Here is a 9,143-nt window from a genome sequence, read left to right as displayed (position 1 = left end):
TGCAAAATTTAAAGAACAAATCATTCTGGGGAAAACACATGGTATTTAAAAAATTAAACTGAAAAGTATGAATTTACAAAGCATATTGATCTAACAAGTGAAGTCATAAAATGGATTCCAATCAGATGTCCAGGACTTCTCCTTTGAAACAGCTTGGACAAGAACCAAAATCCATGGCCACAACAAAGAACAAAGAAAGAGGTGATAACTAAGATCCTGTAAGCTTTGGTGATCTGAGACAAGTATTCTTTCTCTTTTAAAAACAGAAAAATTATTAAAATCCCAGGAAGGTATGAAAACATATGTTACTATAACGTTAGAAAAGACCAATGTAACTATTACAGTAATTCTCAAAAAGTGAAAAAACAAGTAGAGCAAAAAATGAAAAAAGTTAAACCTACTGGGTTGTTATTTTAGACTAGGTCTAGGTATAGTTATATGTTCTGAAGTAATTGTATTTGTGCATGCTTTCTCTGCTGTTGACAAAGAATAAAGAATCCTTTAAAGTATTAAAGCATCACATATAGTCATTTTTAAAAAGCCAGACACAATTATTAAATGCCCTGCAAGGCTCTGTTAGGTCATTAGTGATCAATACTATTTGAATAATACAGATTCCCTTGGAGCAAGGGGAACAAGCCTGATTCCTAGTGCCATGTGCAATGTGAACCAACAGAGATTTATCCAAAGGCTCACCAAGCAAGGCCTATGTGCCCTTTTGATAATCAAAACTGAACTCCCTAACTATACATAAAGAGAGAGTAAAAGACCTTTCAAATTTATGGATATAATAAATACAAAAAACTAAACAGAGTAATCAGAGGATCTTATCTGGCTGAAAATGACTCAAGGGATCATTCACACAGTGGGCAGCTGGGCCGGGGGAATCTTGGAAAGGGCAAGAAACAAAAAAGGAGAAAACCAACAAGCTTATTTACAGAAATTCACAATGCAATACATTGTAAGTCTAAAGTCTGTTTTCCAGTAAAGAGATTTAGACATTATAGCTAGGCAAGACACAAAGAATCTCTACATAAACAGTACATAAATTTAAATAAAGTGGCTTTGAAATGGTTAATTCCAAAAAAATATAATCAGAAGTTAACAATGCTGTGCCTCTTCATTTCTTACCTTCTCTGGTTTGAGTTCGATGCTGATAAAGCATTTTGTTTGACCCGTTGTACATGTCGTGGCACCTGACACAGACAGGAGTTCATCCATCAGGTTTACCCCATCTTTCTGGAGCACGGTAGCTGTTTCATTAAGTGTGACTCGCCAAAAGACCTTGACATCTTCAAAGGCCCTGTGAGCAAAGAAAACCCATGCAAATGCAGCAGCAGAGGGCATTATCCTGGTGTCTAACAGAGAATGTATTCACTGTGTCTAACTGTACCTGTTCATCCAAAGAACAGCACTTACTTAACCACTGCTAATGCTGAAAATGACCAATTCTCCTCATTATAGATAAGAAAATTAAGGCTTAGGGTTTACACACAACTATTCTTTGATTACACTCTATTCAATCATGAATAAGTATTTATTGAACTACCAAATATCAGGGATGTGAAAAAAATGGTCATTTTCTGCCTACTATGTACCAAAAAATGTGAAAATAAAAATTATAGAGAACTCATGCCTTCAAGTAAATGCTCCTCGGTTGTCTTTTAACAAGAATTTTTCTAAATGAAAAACACTTGGGCTAAAAATGGTTGTTATCATAAAAATAAAGGGAAAAAGGTGACCTACATTTTCACAGAATATTTGGGCCCCAAATGGAAAATGTAATACATATAAATGTACATGTGTGCATACTTGGTACACGTATGTAATGAGTGTTCAAAAGATGGTACTCTAAGTTACAAGCAAAATTTTGGTACTCCAGGTCTCCCTCACAGTAAAATGGTTATGTGTCTACAGTGAGAGATAACGGTAAATGTGATGAAGTGATGACCTACAGGATCTGTCATCTGTATGGTACTTTATGATGCATAAATGTTCAAAGTAGCCCTAAGTTATAATCATAAACCAAGTCTGTTAAATCACAGATTAAGAACTAGAGCATCTGAACAGACATATCGAATTCTGCACTGTCTTCTATCAACATTTCATCCTGCCTCTATCATTGTATGAATTCAAATTAGACGCTGTACAGACACGCAGGATGTTACATCTCCCACATACTGTCATATATACACATGTACCTGTTGGGCTGCCTTGTGACAGCAAGACGCAGTCTTCTCATCTCAGCTCCCTCCCAGAGTTCTAGTCCACTCTGGGACTCCTCACTAAATCCTATGATGCCATTGTGAAGATCGCTCCCTGAAAAGAAAAGTGAAGGGCTATAATATATTTAAGAATTTAAAAGATCTCCAATGCTTCACTATTCTTGCCAGCTCGGATGGTATACAAGTGAGAAATTCACAAGTGAGTGGCGGGGGGAGCTATCATTTTTAAAGATCTTCACTAAAAATAGACTAAAAAATGATAACGTCCAGGTGGCTGACAGTTGGAGAATAGAAGAGCAGAAGAAAAAAAAAACATCAAACTCACTCCCTACTCTGACACACACATACTCATGTCTCTGTGTTAAGATCCTACTTTATATTTGATAGCACTTGATAGTTTATATGTGTTTATCTGTTTAAAGTCTGTATGTCCCCACAGAATGTAAGTTCTACCAGAGCAGCAACTGTTTTATTTACTGGTGTATCCGCAGCACCAAGAACAGTGCTGAGCATATGGTGAGTATTTATTAATAATAAATATTTCCTGAATAAATGAACTCCATTTAACTGATTTACCTCCATATAAGAGGGTCGACCAAAAGACTGTTTATGCTATCTATGCAGTTATTTGCCTGAGATTATAATAGAACTTTTAAGGAACTCCTGAGCATCTCCCAATATCAGAATCTCCTCTGAGCAACACTGGAGATTACAGATACCATTGCGCTAAAAATGTTTGTTTAAACTGGAGCAAACCTAGAGTTCATACTACACTGAAAGAGTCACTTCAAATTCTGGCCAGCACATATGCTAGCTTCTCGGACTAGAAGAATATCAGTGTACACTTCCTATTTTTCTATTTGTTTTCTATCTCTCAAAGACTCAGTTTTGCAAAGTGAACCTAGAAGCAATGACCCTAAAGCAATCAGCCTCAAAAGCTACTTGTACCCATCACCCTGAAATCTAATTCCTATTCCTGACGTTCCAACGAGACAGAACTTCTGAAGTTAGGGACTAGGTTGGGAGAAGGAAACAGAAAACCACTTACCTGTCCTGATGGGGAGCCTTAGTAGCCACTAGCCCTGATCTATTCCCCAGGTCTGAAGGGTAAGTAAATGTGGATCCCATCTACTAGGGACGTGCAAGTGATGGACTACATTTGTCCTGACGTCTCATGTGTATTTTGTCTCAGTCAGACTACCAATCCTCATCCTCGCCAATTAATCACTACAATCGCTTCTTAGCCTGGCTTCAGAACCTGACATTAACTTTTTCTCCTTGGCAGCAATTGTTTTCTTGTCACCCTGGGTGGGGATTTGATCTCTCTAAGTAGTTTATAAGCTTCTCACAAGCAGAATCTTCATTTTCTTTCCCAAGGCAATAGCAACTAGCATGGTTCTAATAAAAATAATATTTCCCTTGCCACATCTACAATAATAAATTTGATATCAAATTTCTAGTAAAACGATTCCAGGCTTCTAATGTGCCAATGATCAAAACCAAAACTACATAAACTATTTCTTCCCTGATTTATTTTGAAAGTTTGTTCTAGAAATGTGAAAAGATCATAAAGATTAAATAGAAGAGGAATCCGCAAAATTAATAATCTTGTTAAAAGAGAAATATTATTAAGAAAAAAAAAGCCAGATGGGGAAAAAAACTAGGGGAACATATGCAGACAGAGTAAAGGAACTTAGGGTATTATGGCCATGCAAACGTGCCTGGTGGTATTGGCAGGTCAATTACATCACATGACATTAAGAGACAGGTATGGTGAGAAGTCTATCGTTTGCTGTGTGTATGATCTGTGTAGCTTATGTAGGGAAGGTAAACACTAGAGAATCTCACAGTGCTCAGTTGAGTTGCTATTTGCCTGGGGAGTTAGGCTCAGAGCTAATGCATGGGTAGACACCGGTATGCCATAATGACTGATAAAATATGGAAGCACTTTCATTCCAGTTGGTACCTAGCTGCTATCCTGAGCTCCCAAAGAGCCCTCTGCCACCTCCCTAACCAGGACCCCAAGATCTCCCCATGATCCAGTAACTAATGGGGTACTGCTTAGAACAGCAATGAGCCTCCAGAAACCATTTTGACGGATTGGGCCTGTGCCAAACTAATTGCTAAACATTTTGACTATCAGCCCTAGTCAAATTCAAATAACTGCAACAAAAAAATCTATGTCGTGGAATGGGGAAGAGGATGCTGACTGCTGAACTAATTTTATTAGAAACATGTAGATGGCATCAAGCCAATGTGAATCAAAATTAGTAAATAACTTTTAGAAGTAGTATTTACAATATTCTTGCCAAACTGTAGAAATAGGAATAAACTGTATTGTTATAATTGGTGTAAATTTGCAGGGCAATATAAATGGGATGATGCTGGGTATGAAAGGAAGTTAAATAATTGCAAAATTATGACTTAATTGTAACTGAATGGCTAAACAAAATGCTAGGAAGTATCAAATCCTAAAAGTAGGTTTTGAGAAATATGGCACAGGCTGGTGAATACAGTTCACAATGCTGTACATTTCCAAATTTCTAAGAGAGTACATTTCAAATGTTCTCAGCACAAAAAATTGTTAAGTATTTGAGGTGATGGAGAGGTTAACCAGTTTGATTTAATTAATCTACATTATATTTATGAATCATAATATCAATATGTACCCTACAAATGTATCTAACTATAAATTGTTGGTTTATAATAAAAAATAAAAATTAAAAAGAAAAGAATCTTGAGATGGCCTGTCATTATTCTAATTAGTGTAAGATATTAACAAATTTATCTATTTTGCTTAAAGAAATATAGTATGATTTCAGAGGCAAGCTGCAAATTATTACCGAAAGGTTCTATAAGATGTATAAAGAACTGTTAAATATTACTGAATTTTTAAGCTATTATAACACATATATGTAATAGTACAATGGATAGATCAACTGCTTTGGGTCAAAAGCAAAACAAAAGGAAATAGTTTTAATCTATTTCACAACAGACACAATATTTCCTGACAATGATAGCTTTGACTTTAGGATAGATTATTGAAGTAGTTGGCAAATTTAGAATGAGGTTTCAAAATAGAATAGGCAATCATGTATTTGGATGATGAAATTAAATATGTTCCCTATATTGTGAAAGCATAGATTTACAGATTGTGTATCTGGCTCTGATCTAAGTGACATTTACAGTCCATAAAATTGAAGCCTGGCACTTCAGAACAACACCATGAGTTCATGTCATGGGGCCATGCTATAGAAACACAATGTTTTAATGAATAACCAGGAGTGGCTTCAATAATTCGCCTTCTTAAGTTAAGTTAAATTGATGTTAATACAAATTCTGTACCACAAAACTACATTTTTGTCTCCAACACTTCAAAGATATACCTGCAATAATGACCGTGGCAAAAGCTGCAAATCCAGTGTCATCCTTTCCCTTCACAACCTGTGCTCCCCCTCGAGGGTCTGTGAGAAACATGTAGAAGAATTCCTGCCCCTCAGGCTCGTCATCATCCAAAATTTGAACCGATACTCTCTGTTCTCTTTCTCCATCTAGAAATGTGAGGATAAGAGTTTGTTCTTCAAAGTCTTCTTCTTCAACTGCCCACGTTAGGTTGGAAATTCCATAGGTATCAGGGAAGAGCGATGCATTTGGTTCCTTCTGAGCACATCTTTCACCAAAAGTTTTAACTGTGACACTGACATTGCCAGTCAACCCGCCAGTTCTTCGGATAAGAACTTCTGCTGTACTGAATGCGCCATTCTTCCTCTCCTCTTCAACATAAACGATAGGTGGCCCGAGACTAAACGTTCCATGAACGGAAACATTGGCAGTTACAGTGGCCACATCAGGCTTTTCAGACGTGGCAGGTGTACCATGAAGGGTGACGAGTTTCTCAGGGACAGCAGATATACCAGCTGCCTCGGCGACAGTGGTAACCATTTCAGTTGGCTGTGGAAAGGCAGTTGTCTTGCTTGTGCCAGGGTGTGCGGTGGAGTCGGTTTCTACAGAAATGAGAGTTGTGTCAACTGCTACGTCCACAGTTGTCGTGGGGTAAGAAACATCCTTTCCTGCCAGGTCATCATTATCCGATATTTTGATCACCGCAACACTGAAATCTAGATTCAGGCGTGGTCTCCAATTAGCATCAAGCTTTTGCAATCCTCTACTTTCTACTGAAGTGAGGTTAATGTAGAAAATTTCTTCTGTCTCAGGAAGGTGATCATTAATAATGATTATTTCGAAATCAACTTCAGCCTGGAATTTCTGAAAATAAAGTTCCCCATTCTGAACAGGCTCAAAGTCTTCCAGGGGCTCAGCGCTGCCTGCAGTTGTCTGATAGGAAACTCTGATAAGATCGCTGTGGAACCCAAACAGTCTTTGCACATGTAATTTGATCATCTGTGTATCCTCTGACACGATGATATTTCTTGAACTAGGGGAAAATTGGAAGACTCCCATTGGTTCAATTTCAGCAACGGTGAAACCCGATCTGGAAAAAAAATATTAAACTATGAGGGAATTGATAAAAAATAGGAATACCACTGTAGAGATTGATCTTTCATGGATTTAAGATGCTGCTCATGGAGGCAGCATCTTAACAATGACCTACTGCTTGATAAGTGAGAGCACAAGAAATGTCAGAACAGGAGCTGCAATAGCAGGGACAAGACCTAACAAGCCCGAGCTAAAGCAAGAGCGGTGGCCTGGGGTAGCATGCTCAGTAAGAACCATGACGGCAGCTCACCTATTTTTAAAGAGAGACGTCTTCTGGGAATCAGCTGAAAATACCTGATTTACCCAAGTGATTAAGAGCAAGAATAAGGCATTACAGTGGGTAATGTTACTTGTTTAAACCAGTGGCTCTTTTGAGTTTAATTTTATTCTATTTTGCTATTTATCTATAACAATTATGTATACGCACCCAGTATATTTGCTGATAAATACGTTCCGGCCAAAAGCGATTTACTTTCTTCACACCTGGGATGGCCTTGACTAGAGCAGCAGAGGGCAGACTTGAGAGCGATACTTAGGGATTTAGTCCTGGCTCTGCCACTTACCTGCTGTGCCACTTTGGGAAAGTTACTAGATATTTTTGTTCTTTAGTTTACTTATTTATAAAATGAGGGAAATGTGTGGGCAACACTAGCGTGTGTTCAGGTATGTTTATGTGTGTGGGATATCTGTTGGCAGAATCAAATATGGCTTTAGATTATACATATGCCACTTGAAAATTGTTTGTCTAGAGAACACATTTCAGAGTTACAAATTCAAACATGACGAACTCCCTTCAAGGCAAGCAGTGGGTGAGGACCCTCCTGAAAGTCAGCCTCCCTGGTGGTATCCTTACATGTAAGCCACGTGTTGCTCTATGCCAACACTGTTTCCGCATCTGCTTCAAGGAGAGCAATTCTTACGCCTTTTCGTGTTTAGACTGATAAATTCCAAATGATCCCTCACAGAACTTCCTGGCTGAGAATCAGGTTGGTCTTACCGAAGTTGAGCTCCACCAGGAGCACTGCTCTGCACTCCTGAAAGGTGAATAACGAAGGCCTCTGGCAGACCAGGGGTGGGAAATGTCCGCAGTAAAACTTCTTTCCTTTGTTCACCATGGAAGAATGAAAGGCTCCCTGAAAGGAAACATGACAGGGAAAGCAGGGTATCATTTCTTAGTTCTTAACTTGGGATTCGACTCTTAAAAATGTAGTAAAGTATTTTCTTTTCCAAAATTCGATTGCAGTCCACAAAAAGTAAAATATTTTAAAAAGGGGGGAGGCGCTGGATGTGGTGGCTTGTGCCTATAATCCTAGCACTTTGGGAGGCTGAGGCAGCAGGATCACTTGAGGCCAGGAGTTCGAGACCAACCTGGGCAACATAGCAAGACCCCATCTCTAAAAATTTTTTTTTTTAAAAATTAGCCATGTGTGGTGGTGTACACTTGTAGACCCAGCTACTAGGGAGGCTCAGGTGGGAGAATTCTTTGTATCCAGGGGTTCCCGGTTACAGTGAACTATGATCGTGCCACTGCATTCCAGCCTGGGCAACATAGTGAGACCCTGTCTCTTAGAAAAAAGGGCTGGGAGAGAGGTAAATAAACTTACAAGAAATCATCTAGATCACACAAACCTTGCTTTCAATCCCTGTCTACTCTTCTCATTTATCTCTTTTTCTTTCCTGGCTCGATTAAAAAATCTAGCAGTGAAAAGAGAATGGTGCTAGGCAGGCTTTGATGTGTATTTGTTGTTAGGCTTTGGTTTGAATTCTGACCCCAGCATATTTTTAGAGATGCATATTGAAGTAGTTTGGAATTAAATAACACAATCTATGTATTTTAAATTGATTCAGAAAAGAAATGTCACAAATATGGTGGAATGTAACAACCACTAAATCCAGTCAGTGAGTTTATGGGTGTTTGTTGTACTTTACTTTTTCATTGTGTTTGAAAATTTATTATAAAAGATCAAAAAGCTAAACGAACGTGTTTGACAATATAGATCTATTGTCCGAGAATTTTTTAGCTTATTCGTGTTATGATAAATTCACAAAAGCTTTTGAAGATTAATTTTATATGTAAGCACAAAGTCATACACACACCCTTAATAAACAATATCTCTACACATAAATCTTTTTGTACCTAGTAAGTAGTTACTCACACAAAAAGCAAAAAGAAACCCACTAAATTATATGGAGCTGTGCATTATCACCCAAAGTGAAAGAAGGGGAGTAAAAGATAAGAGTTTCTGCAGGGAAAAAGGGCTACAAAATAAACAAGAAATATAATTAAATAGCTTTAACTTAGGGGACATGCCAAAAGGAAATGAAGAGGAGCCAGTGTTTGATACGTTAGGTCAGGGGTACCTACTCAGTGGCTAAAGAAACCCCAGTATCCAAGGCATTTCTCGTGCTATGGTATCTCTC

At 38.1% G+C, this 9,143-nt stretch overlaps 1 protein-coding gene across 1 annotated transcript in view; it reads right to left on the bottom strand.

Annotated features, from left to right (window-relative positions):
- Positions 1–9,143, bottom strand: part of ADGRV1 (adhesion G protein-coupled receptor V1) — a 539,879-nt gene that overhangs the window by 337,610 nt on the left and 193,126 nt on the right. The window contains exons 66-69 of the mRNA XM_012644750.1: positions 7,720–7,855; positions 5,612–6,717; positions 2,202–2,319; positions 1,132–1,303 (exon numbers count right to left, since the gene is read on the bottom strand). Coding sequence (XP_012500204.1) covers positions 1,132–1,303; positions 2,202–2,319; positions 5,612–6,717; positions 7,720–7,855 — 1,532 coding nt within the window. The remainder of the gene's footprint in view (positions 1–1,131; positions 1,304–2,201; positions 2,320–5,611; positions 6,718–7,719; positions 7,856–9,143) is intronic.

The sequence above is a fragment of the Propithecus coquereli genome, unplaced genomic scaffold (assembly GCF_000956105.1).
Source record: "Propithecus coquereli isolate 6110/MARCELLA unplaced genomic scaffold, Pcoq_1.0 Scaffold22, whole genome shotgun sequence".
NCBI lineage: Eukaryota > Metazoa > Chordata > Mammalia > Primates > Indriidae > Propithecus > Propithecus coquereli.
This window is presented reverse-complemented; position numbering and strand designations above follow the sequence as displayed.